Source organism: Trichomycterus rosablanca, chromosome 17 (assembly GCF_030014385.1).
Source record: "Trichomycterus rosablanca isolate fTriRos1 chromosome 17, fTriRos1.hap1, whole genome shotgun sequence".
In the NCBI taxonomy this organism is placed as follows: Eukaryota; Metazoa; Chordata; class Actinopteri; order Siluriformes; family Trichomycteridae; genus Trichomycterus; species Trichomycterus rosablanca.
In genome coordinates, this window is record NC_086004.1 from 3,542,324 (window position 1) to 3,562,323 (window position 20,000).

Consider the following 20,000-nt stretch of genomic DNA (forward strand, 5'->3'; position numbering starts at 1 on the left):
GATGTTTGTTGATATTTTGTGCAGATCGATGTTACTGGTTAGAAGGATTTACTGAGTGTGTTGAGATTAACTATTGTCTGCATGACATGACAGTTTTGTAAATAAGACATGTAGTAGCACAACCTCATTCTGGAGGGTTTGATTTGTTATCCTCCTCACTCCTAATGTCCAGTATACTCCTAATGTCCATTTATAACTCGACAGGAAGTTTGACTTTGTTACACTCCCTTTTAGACACTCCAACACAACTCTGTCTTTCTACTGGTTGGTCAAAGACATTGAGAATTTTTTTTAAGCTTCTTGAAAAAAGACCCGAAGATGGCAGCTGTTGAGAAAGACGCTTGTTGCCTCTGTGACCAAACAAAACATACGTTTTTATCTAATAATGTGCACATATAACCAAAGTGTTTTAGAAATGATGTATTTTTAGAAGGTTTTTGTAATGATTGGTAACAATATAAGCGATGAATATGTATTTATGCATACTTAAATTTCGAGCAAATGTTTTATGTCCAGCCAGCTGGACATTTGGATTTAACGTATTGAATGTTGTTTAGTTTGTCATGCTAACTTTGAATTAGAAGATGTGCATCAGTACTACTTTTTGCATTTTTCGTGCTGTACATATCTTTTTCGTGTATGTTAAGGGCTGACAGTAGATGAGGTGCTTAAATTACTAGATGATAGTAATAGACTGCAGTGTTGAGAGTAGTGGGATGAATATCAACAGGATAGTGATAGGGAGTCAAGTGATTCTAAGCCAAGATGTTAGATGCAGTGGGGCAGAGCACTTGCCAGTGGTGGGTAGTGATAGCACCAGCTTTCAGAGGTGCAGAAACCCTGGCTGCACCAAAAAATCAAGCATAAGATGTTTAAAATGTAATGTATTTCTTTGCATTCAAGTTGAACGAAACTGCTTTTATGAGTTCCACACAAGGTCCCGTTAAAAAAAGTAAAGAAAAACCCTCAAAGCTGAAATGCAAAAGGTTTTGATTTGAATAATTTAGATATCATTTATTTTCAAAATATTTATATTGAAAGATAGATATGTGGATAATTTAAAATTTAAAATTAATATTGACAAACTGAATATTCTGTTTTATGTTTTAGTAATGTTCCTTGTTTTTAAAATATATCTATAAAAGGAAAGTTTGTTTATAAGAAAAGGGGAAATGAACAAAGCTAAATGTTTTAATTAAAAAGTTTGAGTTTTCATTTTTACGGTTTGAGTTTTTAAAATTAAAAGTTTTAAATTAAATATTTAAAATATTCATATAAATAATTAAAATGTAAATTTTAACTTCTGTATAAACTAGTATATGCTTTTTAATATTATAAACATGTATTACATTATGCCATAAATGTACAATACTTGATATGTCACATGTTATAATGGTAATAATAATATGTAAATTTTTTCAGAATCTTGCACATTTCATGCTCTTAATTCCAAATGTCCAGTATACTGGACACTGAATAACTCACAGTCCCCAAGCAAAATTTCTTATTTTTTTTGTATAATGTCATTTAAAAGGCTGAAATGAACAAGTGTTGTTACAGGATATTGTTTGTTTTCAAAGCGTCCAATCTCGGGAGTGAGGAGGATATGAACTTGTTCTTGGTAACTTTGATAAGGTACAATTAGAGATTAATTTGCACGGTCCGGAAGTTGTTCGATACTGTCGTAATGAGAGCCGCTTTACGACAAGCTTGATGGCAGTTGCTCCAGTAGAGGAACATGTGAGGAAGATTAGAATTAAATCAGAGTGGTTTTTAAACCTTATCTTAAATTATTTAAACATACAGTAAATCTTCTTATCCTCCGCTACTTATATAAGCGAACATTAAAGAAACTAGTGATGTGTAATGTTACAAACAGAACGTTAGTGAGGGAGTGAAGAACAGTTAGCCTTTTAGCTTTAGCCGCACACACAGACACAGACACAGACAGAGACAGAGACAGAGACAGAGACAGAGACAGAGACAGAGACAGAGCTGTCAGTGATATTATCAGTGATATTATCAGTGATATTATTAGTGATATTATTCAGTGATATTATCAGTGATATTATTCAGTGATATTATCAGTGATATTCAGTACTAATCAGCAGAAGAATCATGTTGTATTTAATCGGTTTGGGTTTGGGTGATGTTAAAGATATCACAGTGAAAGGATTAGAAATAATAAAGAAATGTGAGCGGGTTTATCTGGAGGCTTATACATCCATCCTGACTGTCGGTAAAGAGGCTCTGGTGAGTAACTTTACTACTGGTACTTCTAACTAAACTAAAACTACTAATAAATATACTTACACTACTATTATTACTAATACATGTATTAATACTACTGCTGTTACTAATAAATATATCAACACTACTAATAAATATACTGCTGTTACTGATAAATATATTAATACTACTGCTACTACTAATACATATACTAATACTGCTAATAAATATATACTGATATTATTATAAATAAACTAATATTACTGCTACTACTAATTAAGATATTAATACTACTGTTGTAACTAATAAAATATACTAGTACTGCTGCTAATACTTATGCAATACTGTAAAATATTCTGCATTTTTTTCTGAATCATTTCGTAAATAAAAAGCACAGTTACATTATCAGTGTTTTTTGTCTGTTGAGTATTTGGCATGTTCTCTCTTCAGTAATGTGGTTTTCTGCATACCACTCAAAACATGCAGAAGATGGATAGACTACTTTTATTTTCTCTTAGAGCTAAATAAATTAGTAAGTGTATGTCATCCTGCCCCGCGTATAGTCAGTAAAGCATTTACTTAAGATGAATAAACTCAGAGCTTTAATGACGCCACTAAAACTTAACCATGGGCTCTAATGGGGAGATGTTCATTATTCCAGAAAATGTTACAGAACCAATCTCCTTATTTAAATATTGAAATAGTTAACTAATATATTTACAGTTGTACAAAAAATGGTGCATTCCATGTTACTGAAACTGTAATGAATGAAAAATGAGCTTTAATCTCTTGATGCATGCTCAATAATCCAGGTACACAAATCCACAAAGTTGAATCCGTTCATCTGGACACAAGTTTGTTGTAGAGATACGTTTCGTCACTCAATCCGAATGACTTCTTCAGTCATTTGGATTGAGTGACGAAACGTATCTCTACAACAAACTTGTGTCCAGATGAACTGATTCAACTTTGTGGAATGAGCTTTAATGTTGAATAAATAACCCAAGGTAATGAAATAGAATGATATAAAGCTTCAGGTTAAGTAAAAAGTAGTGGTTGAAACACTGTAATGTAGGTACATTGATACTGGCTCATTGTATTTGATCTGTGCTGTGTATGTGTGTGTAGGAGGAGTACTACGGTCGAGAGCTGATTCTGGCGGACAGAGACATGGTGGAACAGGAGGCAGATGGGATCCTGAAGGGGGCAGATGTCAGTGATGTGGCCTTTCTTGTGGTGGGGGATCCATTTGGGTAAGAGTCCTTATTTTGATGCCAGTTTATTAGTGTTTAACCTTTTATGTATGACTTAAAAAACCAGACTGGCTAAAAGAGTGAATTATGATAGCTATCGGGAGTTTTTGGCTCATATCTTATGTTTATGTTTATCGGCTGAACACTAGAGTTAAAACTCTGAGTGCTTCATTGTGTTCTAATAATTGAGTCACAAAGAAAACGAAACCTGTTGCAATAATAATTAAAATCTTAACACTGCCAGGACACTTTGGTGGTGCAGCGGTAAATCAATCTAGCACACCAGAGCTGACATCTCAAACTCGTGAGTTTAAATCTCAGCTCTGCTACCAGCAAGTCCGGCACCTGTATAGACAGTGATTGTCTCCTCTGTTAGATAGGGGTTAGTGGATTGGGTTTCTCATAACTGCTGCAGTTACGACCTTTGCTGACTGATCAGTCTCGCCTGCACAGAGACGGGAGATAATTGAGATCATGTTACTCTCCGTACGCAATACGGATCTCCATGTTACTGCTCAGCAGTGGTAGCTCTGTAGGCAATGTACTAGGCTTGTAATTAGAAGGTTGTAGGTTCCTGCCCTACCACTGCTGGATTACAACTGTTGGGCCCCTGAACAAGGCCCTTAACCCTGAAGTGCTTGAATCATATGAGGGATCTTCAAAAAGTTTCAGCACATTTATATTTTGGTTATAAGCGGTGAGGGTGGGAGGAGTAATAATCGGTCGTGTCTGAGAGACTGAGAGACGCTTATAGTCCGAATTTAGCTCCATCTGATTTCCACCTTTTTGGACGCTCAAAGCTTTAAGGGGAAGAAGATTCTCATGTGATGATGATGTGAAAGCAGTGGCACATCAGTGGCTACACGCTCAACCAAAAACCTTAAAGCTGACGGCATTAAAAAGTTGGTACGATGCTGGAAAAAATTTATTGAAAGGGGATGATGTAGAAACGTGATGGAGATTGTTTATGAAATTCTTAATAAATAGAGTTTACTTTTTGAAGAACCCTCGTATTTCAACACAATTGTAGGTCACTTTGGATAAAATCGTCTGCTAAATGCTGCAAATGTAAATGCAAAATGTAATTTGATTACCGTTGGAGCCTTACCAGCACACACAACCTACACATTAATTTTTTATACATTTTTCTGATCTCAGTTGTATTTTGGCACAGATTGTTAGAATAAAAGTGATATATTTTGTGAGGTTTAATATTACAGTTAATAATCCGCCAGTGAGCAGCGCTCCGTTTACATTTCCAAGCCTTCTCCCTCCCTGCACCCTGCTGTATTGTTTCACTTTGTTTTCATTTTGCTGGAATCGTGTCTGGCTGAGTTTTAGGTTTGGAGCTCGATCAGGGCTCATTTAAGAGCGTGTGTTCAGCGAATAGCTGCCGTACCTTATCACCACACTGCTGTTAGTGCTGCACGTGTTTTCCACACGCGGATGGAAAACGAATTATTAAGTTTGTTCTGCTTCTTTAAGTTACTGATGTCAGAACCGAACATTGCAGGCAGTTAAACTCAGTCCTGAGTGCTTCCTCAGTGTTGTGATAAGGTTTTACACTGATCAGCCATAACATTAAAACCACCTCCTTGTTTCTACACTCACTGTCCATTTTATCAGCTCCACTTACCATATAGAAGCATTTTATAGTTCTACAATTACTGACTGTAGTCCATCTGTTTCTCTGCATGCTTTGTTAGCCTCATTTCATGCTGTTCTTCAATAGTCAGGTGGTGAATCATTCTCAGCACTGCAGTGACACTGACATGGTGGTGGTGTGTTAGTGTGTGTTGTGCTGGTATGAGTGGATCAGACACAGCAGCGCTGCTGGAGTTTTTAAACACCTCACTGTCACTGCTGGACTGAGAATAGTCCACCAACCAAAAATATCCAGCCAGCAGCGCCCCGTGGGCAGCGTCCTGTGACCACTGATGAAGGTCTAGAAGATGACCGACTCAAACAGCAGCAACAGATGAGCGATGGTCTCTGACTTTACATCTACAAGGTGGACCAACTAGGTAGAAGTGTCTAATAGAGTGGACAGTGAGTGGACACGGTATTTAAAAACTCCAGCAGTGCTGGTTTCCTCCCACAGTACAAAAACATGCAAGTGAGGTGAATTAGAGATACAGAATTGTCCATGACTGTGTTTGACATTAAAAACTTGAACTGATGAATCTTGTGTAATGAGTAACTACCGTTCCTGTCATGAATGTAACCAAAGTGTAAAACATGACGTTAAAATCCTAATAAATAAATAAATAAATATTCTGCATGTAGAATGAATAGCACATTGAGATCTGAGATCTGCACCAGAACTCTCTGTGTTGAAAGGTGCTGAGGTGCTGGTGGAGCTCTAGAGGTCTGTGGAGGTCTGTGGTGGTCTGTGTTTGGCTCAGCATTTTTCCTGCCCAGAAACCACTGGGAAGCCTGATGGGGAGCGCTGCTCTGTATTTTCCATTTCTGGGGAACGTTTAGATCGGAGTTTAATGACATGCTTCAGGAGCAGAGGCTTGAGTTTCTCTGAGCGGTTTCTGAGCTATACAATCACAGACTGAACAAATCTGTGTATAACAGTCTGTTATGTGTTTGTGTCTCGCTGTGTAATGTTGACTTTGCTTCATTTATTTATTTATTTTGTTATTAGAGCAACCACTCACAGTGACCTGGTTCTGAGAGCAGTGCATGCTGGGATACAGTACAGAGTCATCCATAACGCCTCCATTATGAATGCAGTGGGATGTTGCGGGCTCCAGGTATGTTTTTATTACTCTTCTGACCTAGACTTTTGCAGTTGCTAGAATGTCTGGGATTAATCAGACATTTGGCCAGAGGTGAGACTGACATTCACATAGTAACCAAAACCATTTTCTGCTGGCAGACCTGATGGCAGGATGATTTACGGCATTAAATTTGATTCCTGTTTACATTCGATCACATAATTGTCTCAGTTCATGCTTGTCAGCTCCACCAGTTGATTTATTATTTAACACATATTACACAAAGAAAACAGGATTAAAAACCCAACACGTTTTCTTAAACATTACACAAAGTTACTCAATGCTCATGTTAACTGTATTAAAAAGTCCATCAGTTCCATAGTTTAGCAGGTAACACGTACCAGGTAGGCTACGAAACATATATAAATCTTACAAATCTCATCATTTCAAGATGAAGATCTCCAAAAAACCCATCTTAATATAATATATTATATAACAGGGTGTGGCTCAGTGGTTAAGGTACTGGAGTAGTAATCAGAAGGTTGCTGGTTTAAGCCCCACCAACACAGAGTTGCCACTGTGGTGCTGTAAGTAAGTTGTTTTGGATAAAGACGTTCACTAAATGCCACAAATGTAAATATAAATGTAATGAATCAATATATGGGCAGTTGTAGCCTAGCGGTTAAGCTACTGGACTAGTAATTAAAAGGTCACCAGTTTAAGCCCCACTACTGCCAGGTTGCTACTTTTGGGCCCCTGAACAAGGCCCTTAACTTTCAATTGCTTAGACTGTATACTGTCACAGTACTGTAATTCGCTTTGGATAAAAGCGTCTGCAAAATGCCAAAAATGTAAATGTTTCCGTTTTCATTCAAATGATCTTCTAGGCCACCCAAGAGGGAGGCTGGAGGTCCCTGTTGAGTCTGGTTCCTTTTATACATTTAACATTTACATTTACGGCATTTAGCAGACGCTTTTATCCAAAGCGGCTTACAGTACTGTGACAGTATATTGTCTGAGCAATAGAGGGTTAAGGTTCTTGCTCAAGAGCCCAACAGTGGTAACCTGGCAGTAGTGGGGCTTGAACCAGCGACCTTTTGATTACTAGTCCAGTACCTTAACCACTAGGCTACAACTGCCCTTCCTCTCAAGGTTTCTTCTTGTAATTTTAAGGGAGTTTTCTTTTGCCACTGTCGTCCTCGGCTTGCTAAACAGGTTTTTTTTCCTGGAATCTGTAAAGTTTTGAAACCTTGAGACAAAATCTACTGTAAAAAGCGCTATACAATAAAGGGAGACCGGGCCCCCACTCGCCCCCTCTGTGGAGCAAGAACCTGTAATAAACACATTCTCTACACATGCCAAAAGATGAATAACACCAGAACAAAATTTTACTATACAAACAACTACAAAGAAATCTTCACCTCAGCCGCCCCCCCCCCCCCCCCCCCCAAAAAAAATAAAATAAAATTAACTTAATCTAAATTCTTAGAAGCAATAGGATTTAAAAACACCAAATAAGAAACTCTACACCCTTACAGTTACTCAAACAACACCCTAATCCATATGAAGTCTTCTCATGAATTCCTATAAAGAAACATATCAACCCCCACTTAGACTTTTCAAGAAGGTCCTGGGTTCAATCCCAGGTGGGATGGTCCAGGTCCTTTCTGTGTGGAGTTTGTATGTTCTCCCCGTGTCTGCTTGGGTTTCCTCCGGGAGCTCCAGTTACCTCCCACAGTCTAAAGACATGCAGTCAGGCTAATTGGAGATATAACCTTGTGAACTTATGAATCTTGTGTAATGAGTAACTACCGTTCCTGTCATGAATGTAACCAAAGTGTAAAACATGACGTTAAAATCCTAATAAACAAACAAACACTTAGACTTTTCAAAGATGGAACCTTTTATTCAGCCACGATAACAACCATAGCAGCAGACATGGTGTTAAGAATCAAACAAACAAACATAGACTTCAGTATAAAAGTTCATGACGCCATTTTAAAGCCATTTGTAGGACTGTACCAAACAACAGTAAGATCTGTTATATTTAAAAGGAGGAAGCTAGAACCAGGGATAAGGGATTGTCTAACCAGGAGTGGCTGGTATGCTTAAGAACACTGCTGAGTAATATTGTGATCCTAGGGCTTATGTAGGATCCATATAGATCCTGTAGAAGCCTTAATGCTTTAAGGATTTGATCCAAATTTTGAGAAATCGGTTCACATCAGGCGAACTTGGCAGCCTCCTATCGTGGGGTTGGTACTGTAGAGCCCGCAGTGCATCTTTTTATGGGGGTAGCATGTAAGGGAGTGTATGAATGGAGAGCAGGGCTCAGGGAGAGTCCATCAATAACGCGGTCCTGTATTGAGCTGTCAGAGTGGCATTGTGTCCCCCAAAACCCCGGCTGTTCATACAGACCACCCTACAGCACCCCGCTCCACGATGATCTCGGATCAGTTCTGATTTATTACCGTCGTGGGCCGCTGCAAAGCCACAGGCACTCTGGGTTCGGCACAAGACCCTTCTGTGCTGATTCAGGCTCAGTCTGCATCACCGAATCAGCACAGAAGGGGCTTGTGCCGAACCCAGAGTGCCTGTGGCTTTGTTGGCGGATTAAAGAAAGAATTGGCCTGGGGTCCAGTATTAACGATGCTCCACGGCTGGACGGCATCGTCGTTAATTGGAATTTTGAACAAAAAACAGGCAGACTGCAATAACAGGAGAGCAGGAAGGGCAGCAGGAAGGGCCGGATTTGCCGTTATGATTAACGAGCATCTGAACCCGGAGGGGCTGAGCTCAGATACGGGTCGTGTTTCGGTTTGTCAGTCCAACCGCCCGGATATAAACGTTCCTACAGAAACTGGACTTTTATTGCCCTGATGTGACGTGCAGACATGAATTAATGATGCTAAATGCTTATGAAAGCTCAGCCTGGTCGGATCGATAAGGTAAGCCGGAGCTGGTCGCAGATAAACGTGTGTGTTTTGTTGTGTCAGCTGCACGGAGCCGATCTGAGCGCTGAGAGTGAAGTCCTGTCTGCTGAATAACAGGAAGTTACTTGGCCGCGTGTGTTGTTACTGATCGTTCTGGCCACATCAGAGCATTTAAACTCATGTTTACTACCGTGTGGATTCAGCAGCAGCTCGTGTAATGACTGAAATGGAGCTCTGAGTGTGTGTGAATGTGTGTGTGCGCCCTGTGATGATGTGACGACCAGTACGGGGTGTTTCCTGCCTTTTGCCTTTTGGTGGCTTAGTGGGTAGCACTGTCTCCTCACAGCGAGAGGGTCCTGGGTGGGGCGGTCCGGTCCTTTCTGTGTGGAGTTTGCATTATCTCCCTGTGTCCGTGTGGGGTTCCTCCAGGTGCTCCGGTTTCCTCCCACAAGTCCAAAGACGTGCAAATACAGTTAGGCTAATTGAAGATACTGAAAACTGCCCTAAGTGTGTGTAAATGTGTGTGTGTCTGTCTGCCCTGTGATGATATGACTACCAGTACGATATACCGTTGATATAACCTAGTGAGCTGATGAACCTTGTGTAATGAGTAACTACCGTTCCTGTCCTAATAAACCTAGATGACAGTGAAGTAAAGTTCAAATTATTTATCCAAACAATAAATAACAAAGAAAAAAGTAATACAGGAGGTTTGGTTCCATAGCTGGGCAGTCAGGGTTCTTCAGGGTTCTTCCTGTGTCCGTGTGGGTTTCCTCTGGGTGCTCCGGTTTCCAAAGACGTGCAAATGGAATCAGGCTGTTTGGAGCTACTGAAAACTGCCCTAAGTGTGTGTGTCTGCCCTGTGATGAACTGGTGACCAGTCAGGGGTGATTCCTGCCTTTTGCCCAATCACGGTGGCTCAGTGGGTAGCACTGTCGCCTCACAGCAAGAAGGTCCTGGGTTTGGTTCCCAGGTGGGGCTGTCTGGGTCCTTTCTGTGTGGAGTTTGCATGTTCTCCCCGTGTTTCCTCCGGGTGCTCCGGTTTCCTCCCACAGTCCAAAGACATGCAAGTGAGGTGAACTGGAGATACTAAATTGTCCATGACTGTTTGATATTAAACTTGTGAACTGATGAATCTTGTGTAACCAGTAATTACTTGTCCTGTCATGAATGTAGCCAAATTGTGTAAAACATGATGTTAATATACATAATAAATAAATACAATCAATCAGACACACTGCAACCCTGACCATGATAAAGCGGCATTAAACAGGCAATAAATAAATGCATAAATTAATGACTGAATAATTCACTGTTGTCCTTTCTAGCTGTATAACTTTGGTGAGACCGTGTCCATTGTGTTCTGGACAGAAAACTGGAAACCAGAGAGCTTCTACGATAAGATCAAGAAGAACAGAGACATGGGCTTGCACACCCTTTGCCTTCTGGGTAAGTTTACCAGTGTGGTTTTCTTGGTGTTCATGATTCCATCTTTAGTACAACATGTTTTCTAGACGGTGCAGTAATAATCTAAGGTAAAGCTGAACTCACTCGAGTGTGTAAGTCTGAACACGACTGGAATGAAGAAACACACGGTCCCTGTGGACTAACACACGTTTCCTTTATGTGTTCTCCCTGGAGTGCATGTAAATCAGCCTCATTCACTCACACAATAGAGACGAGGATGAGTTCGGACCTCAGTTCAGTAGCAGCTGGTCTGCATGGGGATCGGCGGGTTTATTAGTGAGCAGTTCAGGGTGGTCAGGTCTGCAGGACCAGATCAATAAAACCCAGATCTATACGACATGTCAGAATTAGGGATAAAAGAATAGATCAGGTGATTCTCAGTGTAAAATAATAATGTAAATAATGCTGTCAGATTTTGCCACTGGCTGAAATGATCCTTTTTTTAGCGTTTTACAAACATCTGGTTTGACGTTTTGTTCCTTTATTTCGGCTGCTCCCTGTACTTTACGTGTTGCCACAGTGAATCATTCTGGTCTGTTTACCTGAATCTGCAGTTTTTACACTGGATGCCCGTGCAGATGTTGTCCAGGCTTAGGACCGGTACTGAGGGGCTAAAAGAAAGACGGTTCCTTCCCTCTTCCTCTCTCTTTGTATAAAATAAGGTGGTTACTACTGTAAATGTGTTTATAGGTGAAGGGATTCTGTATATTTTACTTTGTACATTTTTAAATAGACCAAATAAGCCAAAAGAAAAGTTGATCTGCTTAGTGAGGGTCCAGTGGGGTCTTTTTCCATAGATTGATAGGTAAAATGCTGTAGTTTAATGTGTTTCTCATGAATCTTTTTAGTTTACATTTTATTCATTCATTTATTTATTAGGATTTTAACGTCATGTTTTACACTTTGGTTACATTCATGACAAGTTTAATATCAAACACAGTCATGGACAATTTTGTATCTCCAATTCACCTCACTTGCACGTCTTTGGACTGTGGGAGGAAACCAGAGCTCCCGGAGTAAACCCACGCAGACACGGGGAGAACATGCAAACTCCACACAGAAAGGACCCGGACCACCCCACCTGGGAACCGAACCCAGGACCTTCTTGGTATGAGACGACAGTGCTACCCACTAAGCCACCGTGCCGTCCCACATAAAATAAAATGTGATCTTCTTAACTGGGCGCTCAGGTGGCGCAGTGGGATATTCCGCTGGCACACCAGCACCGAGATTCTGAACTCCTCGGTTCAGTTGCCACCGGTTGGCTGGGTGCCATCTAGCGGGCAGAATTGGCAGTGCCTGCAGGGAGGGATGATCGGAATATGTGGATGGGGTCTTTAAACGCTGTGTAAGGACCCTGATTAGCAGATAGAGGCACCTGTGCAGAGTGCATGGGTAGAAAAGGGTTCCGTTAAGCGCTGAGCACGGGTCGGAGGAGGCGTGAGCAGCAATATACGCACCTCGTCTGCTAAAAATCGGGTATCCCTAGCAGCGGAAGACAAATTGACTACACTAAATTGGGAGAAAAACGCATAAAATATATATAAAAGTGTAAGTGTTAAGCAGATAATAGATTTTTAGGTTAAATAAATACATCACTTTTATACTGTAGTATAATTAAAAACAGTAAATTAATGTTTAAGATGTGACGTTAACACAACTCATTTCTGTCTGATAGAGAGTTTGGATTTGAGTAAATCTGAAGATCAAATCAGATAAAAAGCTTAAATTACAGTAACCCTAATCATCTAAATAAACAGTGTTTAGCAAAAGAAATCACTGTAATAAAATGGTATTAATGATAAAACTGATATTTTAATGGTGTTACACCAATGTTAGTATGTAGTTTAACAGACCCTCATACCTACAGTATATACTGTATATATACACACACACCAAATTAAAGTGTCTGATATATGCAGTACCTAAACCCCCACCTACCAGCTGTGATTCACATGTAGTCCAATTCTACAGTGGAACCTTAGACTTGACGTTTCCCCCTTAACACTCAGCCTCACCCCACTCAGGGGAGCGAATTCCCTGGGGAGGCGGGTCTCGTTTGCTGGTGGGGGGTTGAGTGCTCAGGTGCAGTCTGGATGATGAAGAGCCAGAATGTGACTACGTGTTGTTATTAACCTCATTATTCAACAGAAACGAGAGGTGCAGATTATACACTTCACCTTCCATCTCAACCACAACCCGAGAGCAGAGCCCTCCAGTGATTGGTTCATTCCACATCACCCCTCCTAAGATTATTCATTACCTGCTTCTCATTATCATACATTAGCACAGCCTAAATCTAAATGAGGTGTTTGATTAAAGCTGCGTGTGTTACTGTGGATAACGTCTCCTCCTCCTCAAGGATTCATTAATGAAAAAACTATTCACAGAATCCTGATTATACAGACCAGCATCTAGAGCTGGACGATACAGCAGTACAGAATCATAACGCTTACTGTTTTAAATATTAGTTTCTCTGTAATACCTGCCATATACCATTGCACTGTCGCCTCACAGCAAGAAGGCCCTGGGTTCGATCCCCAGGTGGGCCGGCCCGGGTCCTTTCTGTGTGGAGTTTGTATGTTCTCCTCGTGTCTGCTTGGGTTTCCCCTTGGCGCTCTGGTTTCCTCCCACAGTCCAAAGACGTGCAAGTGAGGTGAATTGGAGATACTAAATTGTCCATGACTGTGTTTGATATAACCTTGTGAATCTTGTGTAATGAGTAACTACCGTTCCTGTCATGAATGTAACCAAAGTGTAAAACATGACATAAAAATCCTAATAAACAAACAAACTGTTCAAGCGCCTAAGGGAGAGCAGGTTGGATAGGGTCTCTCGTCACTGCTGCTGCTACAGTGACTCCAACAATCCTGTTATACTGAGAGTCACGCTATACTCCATGTCTGTTATGACATTCTGTTCATCTCTCTCTTATTCTCATGTATTCTGATATTTCAGTAAGCCATGTTCCTCTTGGATGCATGTGTTATTTATTCAGACAAAGCCTTTGTGTTGATCGTCATGATCTGTGTATGCTGAAGAGTCTTTAATTCATGTATGTAACATAACTGTCTCTGCTCAGAACTTTTTAGAAGAGTTATGTTGTATAATTAGGCAGTACGACGTCACAGTGGGTATAAATTATAGGTTTGAGGAAAGAGTTACACAGCGACTGGTATCCACTTTCATTCTTTTCTTGGTGTGTAATTTTGGACAACGCACCCCTCTGTGTTAGATTTACTTTATTCATTAGGGCGGCACGGTGGCACGGTGGGTAGCACTGTCGCCTCACAGCAAGAAGGTCCTGGGTTTGATTTCCATGTAAAGAGGTCCCGGAGCTTTCTTTGTGGAGTTTGCATGTTCTCCCCGTGTCTGCGTGGGTTTCCTCCGGGGCTCCGGTTTCCTCCCACAGTCCAAAGACGTGCAAGTGAAGTGAATTGGAGATACAAAATTGTCCATGACTGTGCTCGATATTAAACTTGCGAACTGATGAACCTTGTGTAATGAATAACTACTGTTCTGTCATGAATGTAACTAAAGTGTAAAACATGACGTTAAAATCCTACTAAACAAACATTGGATACATGTGTTATTTATTTTATAAGAAACCTGTCTTGACCTTCATTATCTGTACATGTTGGAGAATCTTTCATTTACATACATAACTGTCAATGTTTTATGTTGTATAATCAGGCAGTATGACATCATAGTGGGTATAAATAATGGGTTTGAGGAAAGAGTAGTTACACTTCGACTGGTATCCACTTTCATTGGGGTGGTGCAGTGCTGAATTGATCCAGTCATCCAGTCATCCAGGGGGGTTTGAATCCCCAGCGTTTTATCAGCCAGACATCAACATGCACAGACTATGATTGACCATGTCTCTGGGGGTGTTTGGTTCTTGCTTTTGGGGTGATGGACAAAGCTTCATGTCCAGGTTGTGTTACTGCACTGCACCCATCGATTCTGTAGAAGCTGGACCCACTGTGACCCTGATTAGGATAAAGTGGTGGTAAAGCATGAACATGAAATTTTTAGAAAAAGGTTCTAAATGTTTCTTAACTAACTTTAATTTGGTAATTCAGTGTTCGGTGTACTACTATTTCATCTCATTCAGGGAGTTAAGAGATCACAGTTCTGAATCCCTCTCACAGATCTTCTCTGTCTTACAGACATCAAAGTGAAGGAGCAGTCCCTGGAGAACCTCATGAGGTACGTGCAGGTCTTCCGGAGTCTGTCGGATTTATATCTGCTCTGTACGAGGAGTTTGATGTTTGTTGCATACCTGCTCTTAGCATGCGTTCATGTGCACCGCCGGCCCCGGCCCGGACGAGTTAAAAAAACAAAACTGTAGCTGTTCACTTGACTTGTGTTTGGATTTCTGGAGCTGCGATCATCAGCCGCTTCCAGAAATGCTGAGTTTCATTTCTTTCCATCCGAGCACTTAAAACATTAAAATCCGGCAGTTAACACAAACACTCACTGTCCACTGCTTTCTAAATGCACTGACCCGTCATCTCGGTAGTTCAGCACGTGTGAGCCGTGTCGCCGTTTTTAGTAAGGGCGTGATATATCCTCGCACGTTGTGGTGCACCTTGAATTTCAGCCGAACCCCCGGTGGGTTTTTGGGTTCCACTGGGTTCTGTAGAGGATTGTTGCTTTAGTTCTGGACCGTGTCCTTCTACCACAGTGGAAAGTTCTTAATTTCTCCCAGATTGACTGGCTCAGTTGGACCGTTACTCGGAAATGGAATAAACACATGCTCTCTGGGTTTCTGGTCAGAGCGAGATGCTTGCTGAGTGAGGTTGCTGGCCGGTGCTTTGCTGAAAGAAAGAAAGAAATTGAATTTAAAGCTGTTTTGAACATGGTTCCTGTAGAGACGTAATATGCACAGATAGAGTTTATTCAAACATTTAATGATAAAAATAATAGGTTTACATTTACATTTACATTTTTGGCATTTAGCAGACGCTCTTATCCAGAGCGACGTACAGAATTGCTTCCATAGTAAACATTACCTTATTCTAGTGTAAGTAGACAACAGTCCAAGAACACAAATCTGTTTTATTTATATAGCGCCTATCACAGTCTTACAGTCGTTTAACAGGAGAGGAAGAACTGAGATACTGTTTGAAAAGTCTTCAGTAGAGATTTAGTAGAGCAGGAATTGAGGCAGAGAGTTCCAGAGCTTAGGAGCTAAAGCACTGAAAGATCTGCCACCCATTGAGGACAGTTTGGTGAGAAGCGTAGAGAGAACCCTACCACCTGAGGACCTTAAGGAGTGAGAGGGAGTGTAAGGGTGTAAGAGCTCTTGAAGATAAATCTGGGCCAGACCATGTAGGGCTTTAAAAGTAAGAATCAGAATCCTGAATTCTATGTGTGATGTGATGGGAAGCCAGTGCAGTTCATTTAGAACAGGGGGTCATGTGGGCCGATTGTTTGTTCTGGATGAGAACTGTCGCTGCAGTATTGAATGTATTGCAGCTTATTAATGATTTTATTACCACCACCAATGTACTTTTAGCTGCGATTAAAGAAATAATTCAAGATTTTGTAACGTTATCTATTTTTGTTGCACTTGTAATATACAGGCACTTATGGCGAAAAGTTCCCTGAACTGATAAACAAAACAACCACTTGTTGAGTCAAAACCTGCTCATAATGGAAATCTAAAGGCAGTTGTTGAATTATTTAAATGAATAGACGTATTTACAGCCAATAAACTCTAGCAGTAATGTCCTTAGTGTGTAGCCTCCATTCTTGTGCATCATAGCCAATGATGTTTGGCCTTTTAGTCACCATTGTACAGCAGTTGGGGCAGTTGTAGCCTAGTGGTTAAGGTGCTGGACTAGTAATTGAAAGGTTGCTGGTTCAAGCCCCACTGCTGCAAGGCCCTTCACCCTCTATTGCTTAGACAGTATACAGTCACAGTATGTAAGTCGCTTTGGATAAAAGCGTCTGCTAAATGCCTAAAATGTAAAATGTAAATGTAAAGACCTTCCAAAAAAATGTGTAGCTTATTCAGGGGATTTATCAAGCATGGCAACCTGCCCAAAACAGTTCCAAGCAAATCAACTTGGCAACCAGAAATATTAAGACAGTTACACCATCTGATCATCTTCATATTATATTAAATCTCACATTTTAATGCAAGATGTGTGAAAAACTGCTGCTTTGGAGATCATCATTACATTACAGTTGTATTATTGGTTGCCAGACAATATTTAATTGATGTAAATGAAGTTTATTTACATCTGAACTCTTTGAGGTTTTTGACCAGCAAATTTAACCCACATTTTTCATTTTTATTTCTGCCTCCCGTTTCTGAATGGCACGTACACAACAAAACCTGGCAGGAACATTTAAACAGCTCTCAGCGCTTAACTGCTCCCCCTGAAGCTCTCCGATCTATAGAAACGAGCGCAGTGAATACAGCAGTCCATTAACCTTTTGTTCTCAGACAGTTAAACAGGCCGGGATCTCTGTCTTGTTTTTAGGGGTCGGAAGATTTACGAGCCACCCAGGTTCATGACGGCGGCCCAGGCGGCCGAGCAGATCCTGGAGGTCGTGCAGAACCGCCGAGAACAGGGCGAGGAACCAGGTGAGGCTTAGAAACATCTATTCATTCAGTCTGCTTTACCCTGATCAGGGTGGCAGTGGGTTTGGCAGGGCAGGAATGTTCTCTGAACAAGGTACCAGTCCAACCCAGGTCATCACCCAGGCCTGTCTGTGTCTGTCTGTCTGTCTGTCTGTCTATCTGTTTCTGTTTGTCTTTCTATCTGTCTACCTATCTATTTGTCTGTCTGTCTGTCCATCTATCTATAGTCTGTCTGTATGTCTATCTGTCTTACTGTATGTTTGTCTATCTATCTGTCTGTCTGTCTGTCTGTGACTCTTTTTCACATGTGGCTGTTAAAAAAAATCACATTTGGGACACTTATAGCTGCGGTCTGAATGACTTTCATTGGAAATGATTGATGTTCACTTTGTCACTTTCCTTAATGTTCTGCATTTAATACTAAAATTGAACCTTCTGCTGGTAGTTCAGACTGAACAGTCCGGTGAGCGAGACCATCTGCTGTGGTCAGCACTGAGAGGTCGAGAACTGTCAGGCATCACATGAGGATTGGATTACGTTTGATTGAAAGAGTTTGATTAGCTTATTACATTTGTGTTTTTCTCAGCGATCCTGGAGGAGACGGTGTGTGTGGGGCTGGCGCGGGTGGGAGCCGACGACCAGGTCATACGCGCCGCTTCTCTCCGCGAGATGGCTTCATGTGATCTGGGAAAGCCGCTTCACTCCATGATCGTGACGGGTCACCTGCACCCACTCGAGGTGGACATGCTGAGGCTCTTCAGTGGCTCCGAGGGGCTCAGCGGTTTAAAAATGACCGACAGCTCCACCTACGTCTCCTGAGGACCGACGACGACACGTCCTGATGCGTCTGGAGACGCTGGGAAAAGGTTCTTCAGTGAAGGAAGTCAGGAAGGTGAGCTGCCAGAGGTTAACGGAAACCACACACATGATGGAATTCCTCTGGCAGATCCAGATGAAGGTTACGTTTCAGAACGTCATTTTTCTGTTCATTAACTGTGGATGCAGCTGCTACGTGTCAGCAGATGGATGGCAGAATAACAGCAAGAAATAGTGAAAAGCTCAGTGACGCTTCATCTGGTCCAAATTTGCCTTAAAGTAAAGTGTTCATCATTTTACTTAAAGATTTTTGTGAAAATGAACTATTTCAAATAAATGAATATTACATAAAGTTTCGATCTCTGAATATTTTCATCTTAATGATCAGACAGTTTCAGATTTACTAAACAAATGTATATCCAACACTAAACTGTGCACACTGTACTGCTCAAACCAGCCCACATACAGTGGTGTTCAAAAAAATAGCAGTCCAACACCATTAACCTGATAAATCACTGTTTTTAGTAGAAATGCTATTTTTACATAGCAGAAAATTGACTTAAGTGTAGTAGAGTATTGAAAACAAAACAAACCCAACAATTAGGACATGCATGCCGCTCATTCTGAGTAATCGAAGCATTGATTGAAAGGGGGTTGTTCAAAATAATAGCAGTGAGGAGTTCAATTGGTGAAATCATTCATTCTGCAGAAGAACGAGTGTCAATTTTGGCCCTTATTTAAGGTAGGAGGGGGGCAATGTTGCACAGGTTGGTCATAGCGCATTTCCTTCTGAAATACTGGGAAAAATGAGTTGTTCCAGACATTGTTCTGATGAACAGCGTACTTTTATTAAAAAGTTGATTTTAGAGGGAAAAAACATACAGAGAAATGCAGCAAATTATAGCCGGCTCAGCTAAAATGATCTCAAATGCCTTGAAGTGACAACCAACACCTGAAAGACGCAGAAGGAAGAGTGGAACAACTGTTCAAATGGATTGAAGAATAGCCCAAATGGCAACGGTTCAGCCAGTGATCACCTCCAGAAAGATCAAGGAACATCTGAAGTTACCAGTGAGTACAGAAGATGATTAAGTAAAGCCGATTTACCAGCAAGAACTCCTTGCAAAGTCCCGTTGTTAAGAAAAAGACGTTTCCTGAATATGTTCAAATTTGCCAAGGAACTCATTGACTGGTCCAAAGAGAAATGGCTCAACATTTTGTGGACTGGTGGAAGCAAAATTGTTCTTTTTGGGTCTAGTGACCGTAGACAGTATGTCAGACGACCCCCGATCACTGAATTCAAGCCAAAGTATGCTGTGTAGACAGTAAAGCATGGTGGTACAAAATGATGATATGGGGATGTTTTTCATACCGTGGTGTTACACCCATTTATCACAGACGAGGGATCATGGATCAGTTTAAATACAATGTATATCAAAATACTTGAGGAGATCATGTTGCCCTATGTCGAAGAAGAAATGTCCTTAAAATGGGTGTTTCAACATGACAGTGACCCAAAACATCTTGGTTACAGACAAACAAGATTGAGGTAATAGAGTGACCAGCACAATCCCCTGACTTCAATCCCATAGAGAACTTGTGGACTGACGTCTGAAACGTGTGTTTTTTTTAGGCAAAACCCAAAATTGCAGAAGAACTGTGGAATGTAGTCTAATCATCCTGGACTGGAATACCTGTTCAGAGGTGCCAGAAGTTGGTCGACTCCATTCAACACAGATCTCGGAAACAATTGTTATGCCACTGATTATTAGTTCAGTTATTTAAAGTAAAGTGAAACCTCAAACATTTTTTTCAGTTTATAGATAATTTTTTTTTTGAGTTTTTAAAGAAAAATGCTGCACTGCTATTTTTTTGAACAGCCTAATATTAATTTTTCTTAATTTTCTGTAAAGCATTAACACAAACTGGCTAAATGTTGTTAATGTTTTGATTTAGAATTGAAAGTGTAGTATTTTCA

The 20,000-nt window shown here is 40.7% G+C and overlaps 1 protein-coding gene across 1 annotated transcript; it reads left to right on the top strand.

Moving 5' to 3' along the window:
* The first annotated feature begins 1,739 nt into the window (after positions 1 to 1,739).
* Positions 1,740 to 18,364, top strand: dph5 (diphthamide biosynthesis 5). The gene is made up of 7 exons (XM_063012763.1): positions 1,740 to 2,253; positions 3,358 to 3,482; positions 6,136 to 6,244; positions 10,470 to 10,590; positions 14,781 to 14,820; positions 17,106 to 17,209; positions 17,793 to 18,364. Exons 1-7 carry the CDS (start codon positions 2,119 to 2,121, stop codon positions 18,023 to 18,025), a joined length of 867 nt encoding a protein of 288 aa, XP_062868833.1. The 5' UTR covers positions 1,740 to 2,118; the 3' UTR covers positions 18,026 to 18,364.
* Positions 18,365 to 20,000: the final 1,636 nt, after the last annotated feature.

What these genes read in the sequence shown, in the direction of transcription:
- dph5 (XM_063012763.1), top strand. Translation starts at nt 2,119, where the DNA reads ATGTTGTATTTAATCGGTTTGGGTTTGGGTGATGTTAAAGATATCACA. An exon ending in GTGGTGGGGGATCCATTTGG is followed by an intron (nt 3,483 to 6,135) that starts GTAAGAGTCCTT and finishes TTTTGTTATTAG; the next exon opens with AGCAACCACTCACAGTGACC. An exon ending in TGGGATGTTGCGGGCTCCAG is followed by an intron (nt 6,245 to 10,469) that starts GTATGTTTTTAT and finishes TGTCCTTTCTAG; the next exon opens with CTGTATAACTTTGGTGAGAC.